The following is a 16,603-nucleotide window of genomic DNA, read 5'->3' as shown; positions in this document are numbered from 1 at the left end:
TTTCTTTACTAGTTTATGTATTTATTCTTGTGTACTTATTAATAAAAACAGTAGATAAAAATTACTTTATTTCATTAGACAATAAAAGACTACTTTATCTACTGAAATTAGTTGATAAAAGCATTCTTTAACATTGAGTACAAAATAAAGCAATTAAAGATTTAGTTAACATTTCAAAAATAAATCATTTTTTAAACCAAAAGAACGAGAAAATAAGTTCTGTACTATTTTAAGCTTTTTAGGCGTTTGAAATAAATGGTTTTCATAAATGTTTTTTTTTGAAAAAACAATGAAACACATCATAATTATGTGAAATCAGTSAACTGAAAAAACGAAAAAAATAGAGAAGAACATTGTTACATAAGAGAGCTGAACTGAAGCGGATGAAACACTTTAAAAACAATACAAACGGTAACAATTTACCTACTTTTTCAATAACTTTGAATGACAAATTTTATGAATTCGGAAGCTGCAATAATATCCTCAACGTGTTTGAACCTCTTTATGAATGCTTGGAATATTATATTAAACAACTCAATAGACTCCACATTCCTTTAAAGGTCAGAAGAACTAGTCTAGGGCACGCTCGTAAAATGCTAATTTGCGTAATTCCGATGAGAATCAATTGAGTAGACTTGATTTATCTTAATAAGAAATTTTCACACAAAAACTATTACGACTGTTTTAAAGCAAAAGTCAAAGTTATTAAATCAATTAATGTTGCTGAAAACAGTCAATTCAAGAGAATTTGTGAAGCAGACCGAAACTACCTCTAAATTCAAAGTGTTAGTAATTAATCAGTTGTAATTTTTTTTCAGTGAATTAAATTCATCCTTGACTTTTAATTGAACAAATAAGTGAATTAAGCACTTTTTTGGCAAGTCAATTACCACTTTATTAAGACTGCATACGAAATAATAGCAGACTTTGTCCATCGATAATCGAAAAAATGCTAATTGTTGGCGTCATTTATAGGAAATCCTTGGACCCTAGAAAAACGGCACAAGTAAAACGRGTTTCTGTGATAAATTGCCTGTAAATACATTAATTGTTATCASACCAATTACGCTATCAGAAACAATTAAACTGCATTAGACAAAAAYAGCGTTAATTGCAAAATAATATAAAGCTCGATTGGAAGCTCGCGCTGTGACCCATCGTTGAAATCGACGTCACACGTGTGATTAACGACAATTTTTCCCCAGCTACACTGTATTTAACAAACGGAGTTAACTTAACGAAAACAAACAAATTATGTAATATTGAAAATACAGTAATTTGAAGAGTCAAGGACGTCCTCACTGTGTGTTTATCAAGACAATAAGACGTCCGTTTTGTCATGCAAACTGCGACAAAAATACCCTGAAAACTCGTGAGAATAAAGCTTTTGCATTTAATTCAGGCATGACTGGTCGATTTTTACGCAAAAACCATAATAAATATTATTAGAGTTCAAATTTCAGACGATTGGGTACGTGTTGTTGCAATCGATGGAGTTAATTAAAAAGTAAAGGATATCCGCTTTGTGTCTCTTTTTGTGTCATTAATGAACTGAAAGGAAATCATCGGTCTGGTTAAAAACACGAACGATRAAAACAATTTGAATTTTTAGAATCGGAATTCATCGTGTGCAAAACCTATTTTTAGTAAAAGAATGACGGGAATAAGCGAAACGTGTAAAAAATCGATTTGCGTAAGAAGGTCGGCGATTGCTCATTAATTATTATCATAATTTTACTATTAAATTGATGACACATGGGGGATCTTTGACCTGCAATATTTCATGTGTGTTAAAGTATGACTAAAATTAATATTTACTAATAATCCTTGATGATATTTTACTGAGAACGCACAGTTTTTGAAAAAACGAACGATACGTAAACATTGTTTTCACTGCAATATGCTTGTCATTGTTTAACGTCTATAATCTACCAAGTCACGTAAATATTGTGAAACAATTCCTTTGATGTCAAAAATATGGAAATTCGGTCAGGGGTCACAAGTACCGGTGTATTTTTGTGGCTTTTCAAGCAACAAACTGTAAAAATAAACGTATTATGACTTTCTCGATTTTAAAAAAACGGCAGAAAAGCAGAAACATGAAGAAAATTATTCAAACCCTTTCTTTTTTAAAAAAACAACTAGTACTAGTATTAGCAATAGTTTAACTTCTGAAAAAAATTAGAAAAAAAGACACGTTTTTGTAAATAATTCATGTGATTGTCTCAAAATCTCATCACTRGTTCCATAGTTCACGCACTATGTGTTATCTCTTATCTACTACCGTTTGTTTGTTGATGCAATTAAATTATCTAATTTTTGCTAGTGATAGTTTGTCTACACAACAAAATACTGAATTATATGAAAAAAAAATTCTCAAAAAATTAACAGACTCAGGAGACAGTTATTTATAAAAAAATGTTTAGATTAGTATTGACTTTATCTTTAACCTAGTTAAAGCCTATCTCAAACGTGACGTTCTGCTCTAACAAAATTTGTATAAGTAAGTCTGTAGTTTCAGTGTGGAAATTTTTCAGTCGAAAAAATGACCACTTTAAAACTGAAAAACATTCATTTAAYTCATTTTCCACGACGATTTGATAAATAATTACATAAAACGTCTAAATTTGATAATATTTATTATTAAAACATTTAAATTTAATAAAAAGGATATTTGTTTTTTTATTTTATGATTAATCATTTTCAATTTTTCGGTTTCAGTATTTTTTACTCATTTTAATATTTTTTTATTTGAACCGTTGATTTACTAACTACAAATAATTGTGACAAAAAAATCARTTGGCAACACTGAGTTATTAAATAATGAAAACATTTGTACATTTTACATTTGTTGKAAACTTCTCACTAATTTTGTGAAAAAGATAAAAAAGCGCTTCGTCTTTCTTCAATGTAAGTTCTTAAAGCAAATTTTATTTATTTTTTTAAATAAAAAATTAGTAAATGAACAATAGTCATGTTTTTATCACATTTTTTACTTTACTAATCGAGAACTTTTTAATTGACTTTTCTAACCTTGACGGAGGTTGAAAAGTGACTGATTACTGACCTGCTATTACCTACCTCTATTACTACCTTCGATTTCCAATCCAAATTAAATGCATCCATTAGTGGAACCGCTTCACCACGTTTGTTTTACAAAAATAAAAAATGGAACCGTTTTTGGATCTTAAATTTCAAAACTTTGTAACGCTTAGAGGCTCCTAATAAGATTAAAACAAAATTTTACTTGATGTTAAATATTTGGATTAGAATTAGAGAAAAATTGCCGACTTTTGCAGAGTTTGAACTACCTGCCGGAAGTAGTGACCACTACGCCACCAAGCTCCTGGCATGTATTTCTGTTCTAGTCCAATATATTCATATAATTTTTTTTTATTTTGTATTTTTACGACGTTTTATACTCTTTTAGACCCTCTTGAAGTGCATTTTAATCAATTTTAAAGTTTTCAATTTTGAGATTTTTGACAAATTTTCTGTACCCGGAGCGGTATATTGCCAATAACTCCRGAATTATTGACACTAGCCTCTTATATTTGGTAGCGTTAAAAAGCACATTTAATAATCTATCTTATAAAAAAAATATCATTGCCCTACGATAAATAGTTATTGCTGAAAAACTCAAATTGCTCATAAAGTCGAAATGGTTACCCATAACTTCGAATCTATTGCGAATTTTGTAGTTTTCTCGACGCTAATTGACTTAAAACATTAGGCAATCATTTTAGATATAGTCTAGTCGTAATTTTCAAAATAAAAAAAATAAAAAATTTGTGAAAAAAAATTCGTGAAAAAAATTCGCCCCCTTTATAATAATGGTATTTTTGAACACGTCTCAATCTAATTTCAAGGCTAGCATGATTTTTAGCAAATAATGATCAAAAGGCATGCCCTACAGTTTTCGAAATAACCCCAAAAAATGGGTTTTAGCTTAATCAAACAAATATGAGGCCCTAAGTACAAGAATTGGTTGCAAAAAATAAAGTGCTAAAATGCGAAACAAAATCGTTTTCGTTTTCATTTTGATATTTGCAAGTTTTGGAGAAAAAAGAGCCACAATGGGCCCTAATATAGGGTGTTTCACATAATTTTACKAGGCCTGCATCTGTAAGATGCAATCAATAATACATATTCCGATTACAACTCGATTACGAATTTTGAAAAAATTGGATAATCTTCTGTGGTTTGTTTATCCTTTAAAAAATTATAATGTTTTTTGTTAGTYAGTGATTAAGATAGATAAACTAGAATCATATTCATGYCATCTCTTGATAAAACAAATGATTATGGTTTCTGAAAAACTGCAGTTTACAGTGATTAGTTTGACAACTACTGTCATGAGTTTCCAAAAATTGTTTTGTGACTTTTGTATATTTGAGTGCGTACATTAGGCGCAAGCCTCGTAAAGTTGTGTGAAACACCCCGTAGTTTAAAATTGGTGTTTATACAGGGTGCGCTAGAACTCGCGCCCCAGAGAAAAATTTCAAGTAAGATAAGATACCAGGAACATGGAAAAAATGTTTAAAAAATTCTATCTGTCAAAACATTTTGACATTAATTTTTTGACATTTGACATTTTTTATGTCTATTTAATGATACTGATGATCTTGTATACAGGGTATTTCAGGAGTGATAATGAGCCTGACGGAATTGAAAATACAAAATACATTTGCAAAGTTAACGTGGATGTTTTAGATATCGCATTGTTTGAAAAACCGAATTATGAATCCACGATAGCTTTGCTTCGATAATTTTATTTGTCACAACCATGTCACAACTGACATTAGCAAAATTTCAAAATGCATTCGAACGATGAGAAAACAGATCTAATTCTCATTTATGGCGAATTTGGGAAAAATGCTTCTTTTGTAAAGACAATGTTTCCTGTATAGAAAAGCTCCAAAAAGGCTTGAAAGTGTTTTCCAATAGTAGATAGACAATAACCTTAAAAATTGTGTTTCCTGTCTTGTCAATTTCTTTGTGTCAGTCACGCGATAACTATGTTTTATTAATTTTAAAATTCATAATCCAAATCCATGAAGCCTATGCAAATGTATTGCTGGCTGCAGTTCAAATGTGGTCAGGCTCATTATCACTCGTGACATACCCTGTTATGTTTTTTTACAATTATTTAGTAAAGGTACAACAAAGTTTGCCAATAAAAGCCACAAATAACATTGAACAGAGTTACAATTTAGGATGCAGCTTTCTTGTTTCCTCTTCTAATGGGTAGTAGCAAAAAACTTGGAAAATTATTTTTCCAACAGAAATAAATAGAGTCAAGGTGCAAAATTCAAACTCTCCTAACTTTGAAATTTTTATATATAAAATTTTAAAACTTTTTTTCCAAGTTCCTGGTATCTTACCTTATATGGCATTTTTCTTTGAGGTGCGAGTTCTGGCGCACCCTGTATTTTTGGAAGTAATCGAAAAAATGGTGTTAAAACAGTGTCAAGTCGCCATAAGTCAGCCATTTGAGCTAACATTGCACATTTCTTGGTTGTTYCAGATTGTGGGCGTGCAGCAGTACCCAATCAGGCCGCAAACCGCCGACATCAACGAAAATATCCTATCCGAACAGCTCACATCTGAATCGGTTTTGACCGACGAACTCATAAAATCATCTGGAAGGCAATTGGAGGACGCCCTCAACGAATTCGATGCGTACTGCAGTAGTTTACACATAGACCCGCACAGTGCCGGCTTCAGGCTTTTAACAGACGGCCAATTACCGTTAAGGCAATGTCTGTATCCGGAAGCATGTAGGAAGGAAATCGATCTGCCGCGTTATTATAGCACGTTCCATGACCTCAGGAAAGAAGTTGCCAGGTTTACGAGAAAGACGGAAGAAATACCCCAAAGTGTCGCCGATATGTTAGAATGTATCCTTTTGTCAAATCACATGTTCACGGGAAAAAAATTAAGTGCACACAAGACGCGACTTCCGTTTTTTAAAATACTTGTTTTGGAACAGTGCTGGTTTTAACAACCGTGGGTATGCATTGTGGGTTTATTTTTGAGAAATGAAGCAATCATTTCGGTTTTATAATCTCGTGGGATTCGTATCATTTTATAGATCTAGTTTAAACGAGTTTCGTTCTTCTGGATTTCTTTTGGGAATGGTAGAATCTAGCGTGTTGTGGTTACTGTTTTTCAGTAGGCTTCCGCCATGATCGGATTACAAAAATTAATTGTTGCAAAATAATTTRGMAACACTGAAAAACATACAGATGATATGTTAAATGAAAAGTTTTAGTCTAAGTCACTTTGGTGATTTTTGAGAAAAATTTAAAACTTGGCACACCCTGTATATTATCTCCGTGTTAGTGCATAAAGATTAGGTACTGTTATTAACTGGAAATTACTGGTTTATTGCTCTGAATCTATAAATATGCAATTTCTTTCGTTACTGATATTTAGCATAATTGTTAAAAACAAGACAGACAACTTTTTGGAACTAATTAAAAGTGTCTACTTTTGACAGATTTTACTTAAAATTATTTTCTTGCTTTATCACTTTTCAGTATTTTTGTGTATAAAATGTAAAATTTGGAGATTAGTCAAAATTCAAATTTAAAAATAATATATTTTGTTTTTTGATAACAATAAAATTTCCCCTATAAAATTTTGATTTTGATGCTTTAGTTTTCAATTATACTTTTTTGTTCATTTTATCAAAATGCGTAGGCATACCGGGTGATTCGTGTAGGATTTACATGAAAAACTTTTGAACCTCCAATAAAGCTACGGCTTTGAAATTTTGTACGCGACCAAAATCGATCATTTTTGATTTAACCAAATTATTTTCAAAATGGCTGAACTTCCGAAACTACTAGAAATTGGCGCCAACTTTGAAATTTTAAATGGTAATCACCCATTTTTATAACATTTTTGAATTMGTCWTTCCAAACTGAGTAAAACATGTCCAAGTTGTTGGTACTTATCTGTCATAGTTATTGACATAGTATGTTAATTTTTGTCAAAATTTTTGTTTTCAAAAATCACAGCTGTGAAACCCTCTGCGTTAAGTAAATATTTTTTTAAATTTTATTGCATTTGATAACCGAAAGTTTGAAGATTCTACTAGAGTACTTACCTAGTTGTAAACTGTCAAATTTCAAAATAAGATTTTAAAAAAATTATGAACAAAAAAGGGCCATCACTCAGTTTTCCAAAAGAAATGACTCGATTTTTATGAGGACTTTTATAAACTTGTCCTTATCTCTTTTATTTATCTTAAAGTAGTTTATTTTTGAACATAAATATTCATTTTTTCGAATTTATTTAATTTTCACTCGATAACTGTATATTACGAGTAGTACAAAGTGATATTTTTTTTGTTCCAAATAAAAGTGTAACCTGTTACATAATTAAATTATTTAAACGTAATTAAATACTTATCTGTGTGCAAACCTTGACAATTATTGTCTAGATATGAGTCTATTATGCTTATTTACATAACATTTTTCACCAAAAATTTTTGGCATAAATTTTGTTGTCGATTATGAGACATAAAACTTTCCTTTTTTTTCTTGGCTTTGTTTAATAATTCAAAAATAAATATTAAAAAAACTACATCCTGCAATATTGGAAAAAAATGAAATAAATTAATTAATTATTGAGAAAAAAAAATTGTAACCAAATTAGTTTATAAAAAATCCCGAGTCTCAATAATTCTTATAAAAAATTCACTCTATCTAGGTTTCCATTTATTTTAGATATTAATTAATTAAAATCAAAATTAATCCAGAACTTACTTTCTTATAGAAATAATGAGGCTATGCGTTTAACTGAATTTTTGATCAAAGTGGCTTGCGTCTTGCGACTTAAAAATTAAGTTGGCGACATTGCAAAACACACAACAGTCAAAAATTATAAAATTATCAAGCTACATATTCAGATATTTTCCACTGTGGCCAACGTAATTTCAAATTCATAGGCCACTTTGATCAGARTTTAATTGAATGTGTGAAACATATTTCAACTTGGTTTTTGCTATTTTTTTAAAATTTATTACAATTTAAACATAATTCTTTTTTATAAGAACCTTAATGCTATTTGACATTTGCYCTTCACTTGTAGCAAGTTTACTACATCAAGTAGTATACTTATATGTTGAAGACATCCTTTCCAGCAAATAACAATAATTATCATCTTTACGAAACGCGACTCGTCATTTATAATTATTGTTACAATCGTTTTTTATGCTTTAATCAATTTATTATAACTGCAATATTCTTGTTTCTTGTAAAAATCATCGCTATTATGCCATTTGAACTGCGTTGACACCCGGAAGGTGTCACACCATGTAGCAAGCGTAGAAAAAAACAAAGGAAGTCTCAAGTGACAGCAGGAGAGCGCCATTAAACACGAAACAAAAACACACTACTGTCATAATTGCGAGAGGAAACTTGTCAAAATGGCCGCCAATTTGTATGCAAATAATCAGGAGGAATGTGGTTTATGCACTTTTGATTGCAAATAAAATTTAACAACTTTTCGATTTTAAAGTCATTACCACTTTAAGAACAAATTTTAATTTCGCCTCGATTCGCTATACGTTGCAAAAGAATACATTTTTGTGGTCACACAATTCGCAATATTTTTTTTCCTGCGAGATAATGATAATTTCTAAATAGCTCGTGGAAGTGAAAGTTGATTAAATTTGTCCTTAATTATTTTATCTGCATGTCCGACATGAAAAAGTTGAACGTTCGCCAACTTGACCAACAGGTGCTGGAATGAAATATTCCTCTTTATCGCAGTCGCCATCTCAAAACCGTGTTGTAATTACCGGCCAACAAGAAATCTTCGCGAGTTTACACGAACGGAGGGCAGATGTCAGCACGCGGACGTAGCACAGCCACTGTGACCGCTCAGAATGAAATTCAAAACCTCTAAATCATCAGACCATAGACGTGTCTCTTACGCCAAAGCAATAAAAACCTATTTATTATTCAAAGTCTACATCTTTCACACACGTCGAGCGCTTTAGACACATTTTACAACAGATTAAATTCCACTATACGACGTGTTTCATTCAAATTTGAAAAAAAAATTGCTGGAACGGTTAGAGACGCACGCCACTGGTCGAGTTGGCCGCCGTTTGTGTAATATTTCACGATTTTTAAATATTATAAGCGATAAGAAAAAACGCGTTTTAGCACCGATAAGAGTAAAGTACAGTTCGTAATCGCTAGAACGTTTCAGTTTTGCAAATACTTACAGTTAACCTACAAACCAGGTGAGTCCACAGGTGTTTTATCGACTTTTTCCTTAACTCTAACAGATTTACAAATTAAACCCGAAGTTGAGAATGAATTCTACAAGAGAGAGGCTAAGGATATGGTCAATGTTGTACAAAGGCTGATTTCGGAAGGTAAGTCATAGAAAAAAATATTTTAAGGCTCTTGACTCACACCTGCGTGTTATCAGAGGTCAAGTACTGTTTGTAACACGTGTTGAAAGTTTTTTGTTTGTATATTAACAACATTGACAGCTAATCTATAGTCGTTTGTTTATTTATTTTTAAGTATTTGCCACTTATCTAGTAGGCTGATTGCTGATGAAACGATAAAGAAATCTATAATTTATCGTAGATCGAGATTCAACAGGTGGCGGTAGTTGTCACAACGTTGCTATGGAAACAGCGTTGTTATAGTGACAATTGACAAATCTAATAAGCACAAATTTTGTGTCAGCCTGTATATGTGTGACGCAAATAAAATATAAGAAATACTATTATGGCGTTAAAAAAATGCATTTATTTATTGGTCTGTMAACTAAGTAGAATGTTAACAGTTCGTTTAATTATCATTTTGTCCGACGCTGCATTATTATAATACGTTGATTTGGCAAAATTACGTTTTTTACAATTGTAAACAATTTGAATTATAAAAATGTAAAATGTTGACTAACTCATTTACATGGTATTCAGTTAAGTTTAGGTATTCAGGTTTTTTAAAATTAGATAAGTATACGGTAAATTTTAAAATTGGAAAAACCGGAATATGTACATTTTTTCTACAGGGTGATTAATATAAAACTGTCTGGTCAATTCAAGTTTGTGAGACTTGTGGTTTTATATGAATTACCCTGTATAAAAATTATGATTTTTGCTTACGTTTGCCGCTCTTCAGCAATATATTTTTAGGCTGTTATAAAAATTGTTGAAAATAAAAATTAAATACGTCAGTATTTCGAAACCAAATTCGTTTATTTGATTAAACTTGAAACGACTTTTTCTCACGTTTCATTACAAATTTTATTACATTCCTGGCCGCACGTTTCCAATTTTAATCAATTTGTGAGACTCTTGGGGAAAGACCTTTTATTTAATTCACGTCGTTTTGCTTTAGAAGGATGCAGAAAATGAATGTTGTTGACAGGAGTTTTTTTAGAAATGAATCTTTTTTTGTATTTTTAAATGTTCATTTCAACCACATATCTGMGTAATGTTCCTAATTTATGGAGAATGCAGACGAAATGCAAATGAGACACTAGAATGGAATACTGCAGTTAATTAAACCTTTAATTGTAATTTCATTGTTTTCGCAGAGTTCACTCTACTTAATTTTGAATTGTATCGAATTGGAATTTGAGTTTCAGTGGGCAGTGGATGAGATAACTCAAGGTATTGTTTACACTTATCCAAAAAGTTTCATTAATTTCTGCCGTTACTGTACCTACTTAGCTTAATTAATTTTTCATTTGGAAATAATGCTTTGTTATGTCGCGGCATTGAATTCTACACGGGGTTAAGAACCAGAATTAAATTTAATAAAACAATGCTTGATTTATTCAAAATTCAAAATGAATTATACAATTTTAATCATTTCAAAAGGGGATTTTATGRAGTTTTTTCCTAATTTAACTATTAACGAACTCGTTCGGGAGCGTTAACAGCTTCTCAGTGTATTTTAYGTTTTTAATGTTGGTGAGAGTGCCGTTGAAATCTTCAATATTCTTATTCTTACTAATTTSACAAATTTCCGGTGGSATAGATACATGAAATAATCTTGAGGATTTAATTCTAAATAYCTTCATMAATATCACTGTTACGTGTCTYAAAATTATGGAAAATTTCCTTTTCTCTCTCTAAAAACAACATAAAAAGCTTATAATAGAAAAAATAGTATTAAAGACCCGTTGCAGAAGATCATTCAAGCAATTGTTTGTTCCTCAACTCTGATGCTAAGTGTCAGAACTTAGGCAAAATTTTGTTTTTCTTAAAAAAAACTGCATAAACAACTCAAAATAAAAAAGCWGTATATAGCAATATAGCTTTTTTTCAAAAATGCTCAAATCAAATTAAAAAAATGTTATAAAAAGCTCGTTAGCGAAGCCCATTCAAGCAGTCGCTTGTTGTGCTTCAATGGATTACTTCTGCGCCACTTTATTATTTATGTATTATTTCCAAGAAATTAAGAGTATTTTAATGTGATATTGTGCAAAGATAAACAGAATCCGGTTATACAGGGTAATTCAAAAGTGTGGGGCCAACTCTCGAGTGATGATTGAAAACTCTTCGCTAACATACAAATTAATTAAGGTTTTTTAAGCCTTTTTTGAGAAAAAACAGAACTACCAATTTCCATATTATCTTAGCTCTTTTGTTTCCGATGTTGTCAGATTTAATATATTGTTGAATTTGCTAGTTTGTTTTATCAACCGGTATTGCAAAATCTGTTGTTTCCATTAACTAATTTCAAAAACATACAGGGTGTCCAAGCGAGTTGGTAAAGTCCATTAGTTACTTTTAATTTGTAAAATTAAAAAAACATTATATAGAACATTGATAGATAGGTACTAACCTAATCTAAAATTATTTTTAACTATACAGCATGTCTCAAAAATACAATACATCACAAACTTGTGTTTTTTTTTTAAATGAAACACCATATGCTTCTTAGCATTTTGGGATGTAGATTTTTATGACACAAAATTTATCACACAAAAACTAAGATATATAGAAATATTTTTTTTACTACTGCAAAGAAGAAGGTACAAGTAATAACATTTTTTTAGTGTGTTTGCAAAGAAAAAAAAAATGAAGGCGTTTGTTGATAACTTAAAAAATTTAAAACCTATTTATTGTTTTTGCATTTAGAAGATTATTAAATTATCTTTTTAAAATTATTTACTTTTAGCTATTTATAATCAATAACTAAAAAGATATTTAACGTTAGACATAAAAAAAATAATTGCTTTGTTTCAGTAGCCAAAAAGTGCACAATTTCACAAAAGATGGAAGAAATATCACTTAATAATCACATTTGTGTTCTTTATTTTTACAATAAAATAATTCGAATTTCAGTATTTATAACGACTTTTACAACCTCTCAATAAATCAACAGATAAGTGATTACTATGGTTGCCATAGTATGGTCAGATATCGATAGGCATTGTTGCTACAATTAATATTAATATGTTAAATATCTTTTCATTTATCAATTCTAGACATTATTTTTTTAGATCAATTTATCAATCTATYAGATGCAAAAATAAAAAATAGGGTGTTTCATTTAAATTTTTTAAGTCATTTAACTTTTAACAAACTTCTCAAAATATTAATCTTTACAAATGCAAATCACTAAAAAATTGCTAAAGTTTTAAATTTTGTAGTTTCTTCTTAGCAGAAGTGAGAAAAAATTTGTTCTAGCTGCCTTAATTTTTGTGTAATAAATTTTTAAAAAGTGCATGTTTTCGTCAAAAAAACGTCTTATTTCTAAAACTAAGCRAAATCGACTAATAAAAGTTTAGCGTAAAAACATTGTTTCAAAAGGCTACAGCCAAAAATGCAAAGAAACATACGGTGTTTCATTTAAAAAAACACAAATTTGTATCCTAACTTATTTTTGAGACATGTTGTATGGTTGTAAATACTTTTAGGTGATGCATTAAATTATTATTACCTATACATTTTTTTTTTTAATTTTATAATTTAAAGGTCCACCTTTTCAACTCTCTGGGACACCCTGTATGATCTGAACGGTCAAAAACTTCACCTAAAATCTAATTTTTGAAGAGCTATATCTYGTGAAAAAAGGTTCAAGAATTARTTTGTAACTCATTTGGATGTCCTTTATCACCACTCAAGAGATGGACACTTTTGAATTTTATACGCTATAAAATATTTGCAAAATCCTTGATCCCACACACCGCATTTTGATTGAGTGAATTTATAGCTTTACTATCATTTGTAAGTGTTTTGATTCAGAGGGCACACAAGATTGATTTTCGATTCTTTATATWTTTTTTAATTGCTCTATYTCAAGGAGTTTCAACGCAATGTTGGTTCAAAAACCGCTCAAAGATAATGTTTGAACGATAATAATTAATAATCCAGACGGCCCAGCGACCTGACCCGCTTTTCTTGCGATAATGCCTTCATGTCACTATTCTTTGAGTCGAAATGAGTTTTACATAATTGGTGCGATAAAAAAGCACTTTCCGACTCTGTGCTTCATGTTATCGTTGAATTTTTATGAAGTTTTGAACGTATTTACATTTGTGACGTTATTTGCGTTTGCATTATTATCGCAAAAGATTGAAATTTGCGACCTTGAGATGATTTGCAAGAATTTGGAAATTTTGTCCCCACTGTACTCGCATCCCTTGCAAGTCTCGCCATCTCACCCCTTCGTCAAAGGGTTGAAACTCGTCGTGACCCTCGTCCAGTCTCTCATCGCCAACGGTTGCGAGCCGATGCGAAAATTCCAATATCTGGGGGTTGTTTCCTCATTCGAGCGGATATGCGAAGAAATGCCATTCAGCAAGTGTAACGAACCGAACCCGACTTGCATAAGCAGTTTTTAGTTCAATTACATTTCAAACGGAGATGTTGCATAAACAAAAAACTYGAAAGAAATTCGATTGATTTGGCCGTTTTCTTGCAGGATACAGGTTCGAGGCGCTCGAAACGATAAACCTGACCCTGGAGCCCGGGATATGGTGAGTAGAAATTTGAATTTTTTTGCGAGATGGATGGTGTGATTCCGAATTTCGTCGTCTGTTCATGAATATCACTTTTTCTTATCAGTTATTGAACAGAACCAATCGGGTTTGACATTAAGTGCCCCACTTCGTGCTATTGATAATAGCTCACGTCGAAGTCTCCGTCTTTTTCTGACACATTGGGGTCAGTCGCGTTCGAATAAAGATAAAACGCGACTTTTTTTTCAAATTACTGATACGTTTCAGTTTCTTCAAGTTGCCTTGAAGTCGATTTTGTGGCAGCGACGCGAGTGTGAGTTTTCCAGTAGTTTTCAGTCGGAAAATCGGGAAATTTTCAACAGGTACGTTTCGCGACCACGTGGCCGCGACCGTTTCAATATTTTATCACAGTTTCAGGGTTGTTATTACGGTTACGTCATTTTTGTCTTATCGGTGAAAGTATTTGTTAATTGTGTGTTTATTTTGTGTTATCTTTTTCTTCCAGTTCCAAAGACGATGAGATCGACAGCAACTGCGTGGTAAGGGCGAGAGGACTTCCCTGGCAGAGCAGCGATCAGGACATCGCCAAGTTTTTCAGCGGACTCAATGTCGCCAAGTAATTAGCTTTCATTTAATTTAAGTACTGAAAACTGAAATCGCAATTTTTATATTTCGTAAGGTGTAAAATWATCTGGTTTGGAYATTAAAAAACCGATTAGACTAATTGGAAAATAATGTTGGGTATCTCGTAATATAAATTTAAATTCCAGTAATGATTCAGGAAGTGGAAATGATTAATTCAARTATTACAAATATTTTGGGTTCGGATAGTTACCTATCTCRTACCCTTGATAAGTTTTTGTGTCCTTCAAATCTCGTAGATTTTTTTATTTTTATTTGYTAGAATTTTTTCAAGATTTTTCCATCGCTTGACAGCAATCAGAGATAAATCCGGATGACATTCTAGAATCATTATCACAACAACAACAACAGTAATTACCATTCATAACATTGCAATTTTAAAATGATTATTAGTAAATTTGGTTAGCAAAGTTATTTGCTGTGTTTGCAATCCAAAAAAATGTGTTTTTTRTGGAATATTTAATTAAATTTGGAATTCGAACAATTTTAATCCTGTAATCCTGGGGCACTAACTGCTCTAATTTTTTTATTGTTCATAAGTACAAACCTGTGAAGGTGTGTCGTTAACTTGTCAATCATCTAACACGAGAAAGACTATAATTTTATTATTCTGTGTGGTSTTATTATTAAACCGAGCTTTTGTAATTTGTAAAATTGAATTTGATTTACACAATTGCTGTTAGAAACAATGAAACAGAATAATGTGAAGGTAATTTCTCCAGTTATCGCCTTGATTGAAAAAGAATTTTAAACAATAATTCAATGAAAATTATTTAATATTTTGTGTAATACTACAATTTTGTTATTTTATATCATTACGACACAAAATAAACAAACTGTTATGAGCTGGCTGAAAATCGAGTTTGTAAAATAAGCATTCTTGGACAAATATTATTTGAAATACATAAGATAACAAAACTTTTATTTAGAACATCGAAACAATTACATTTTGTAGGAGTCGCTATCAGAATAGTTGGTTTTCATAATCAATTTTTTGACAAATTTAACAGCAACTATTTTTCTTAGGTATTTAAATATTTCGACTCTAAAACGAAGGTGTGTTAAAAGTTTATGCTACTACTCACTATACTTGACCATTTTTTGTTTTTTTTTTGTAAATGTTTAACTGTAGATTTTTAAGATATCAAAAAAATGCTATAATATTTTCACGCCGAATCTATAAATAAAAATACTCTTTAAGATTTAGGTATTTGTAAATACTTTTTTTAACCTTTTTTTAAAACTCGTAAACTCAGAATAGGTAACACTTAAGTTTTTAAAAGTAAGTAAAATTTTGAATAATAAATTTTAACATAAAGGAACCTTAAAATTATTTTTTCTTATCTTTTTTTATCTTCTTTTATTGAAGAATTTTTTGTAAAGTGTTTAAATATTTCGACTCTAAAACGGAGACTTGTTAAACATTTCTGCTACCACGCAATTTTTTGTGTTTTGATTATTGTACATATTTCATTATTGTACATATTTTTATTACAAGAATAGTGGAATATAGTTTTACGCCAAATCCATTTTTTTAAATAGTCCTAAGGGACCATCTGTTAACAACAAAAGAGTTGATAAAGATTAAAAAGGGCAATAAAAATACCTTTTTGATATACATTTTGTTTGTAAATTTGATTTTTTTTCTAGAAAATTAATTTAAAAAAAACAYCGATAACTTATATACTACAGGGTGAGTCAGAACTCGCGCCCCAGAGAAAAATTTCAAGTAAGAAAGAAAAATGTTACAAAAATTCTATCTGTCAAAAAATTTTGACATTTGACATTTTTTATGTCTATTTAATGATACTGATGATCTTGTATATGTTTTTTTTATAATTATTTAGTAAAGGAACAAAAATTTTGCTAATAAAAGTAATATACAAATACTTAATATTGAACAAAGTTACAATTTAGGTTACAGCTTCCTTGTTTCCTCTTCTAATAACCTGTAGTAAAAAAAACTTGGAAAATGATTTTTCCAACAGAAATAAGTCAAAATGAAAAT

General features: G+C 30.5%; 1 protein-coding gene across 2 annotated transcripts in view; it reads left to right on the top strand.

Annotated features, from left to right (window-relative positions):
* The window catches only part of LOC123012156 (RNA-binding protein fusilli), a 41,763-nt gene that overhangs the window by 12,683 nt on the left and 12,477 nt on the right, over nt 1-16,603 (top strand). For both annotated transcript variants that reach the window (XM_044409981.1, XM_044409980.1), the window contains exons 2-5: nt 5,528-5,900; nt 9,308-9,397; nt 13,917-13,971; nt 14,459-14,569. In XM_044409981.1, the coding sequence (XP_044265916.1) occupies nt 5,528-5,900; nt 9,308-9,397; nt 13,917-13,971; nt 14,459-14,569 (629 nt within the window). The remainder of the gene's footprint in view (nt 1-5,527; nt 5,901-9,307; nt 9,398-13,916; nt 13,972-14,458; nt 14,570-16,603) is intronic.

The sequence above is a fragment of the Tribolium madens genome, unplaced genomic scaffold, assembly GCF_015345945.1.
Source record: "Tribolium madens isolate multiple individuals breed KSU strain unplaced genomic scaffold, Tmad_KSU_1.1 Scaffold_91;HRSCAF=231;Tcas5.2_LG7, whole genome shotgun sequence".
Taxonomy (NCBI): domain Eukaryota; kingdom Metazoa; phylum Arthropoda; class Insecta; order Coleoptera; family Tenebrionidae; genus Tribolium; species Tribolium madens.
The sequence above is the reverse complement of the archived record's forward strand: the minus strand, read 5'-3'. Positions and strand labels throughout refer to the sequence as shown.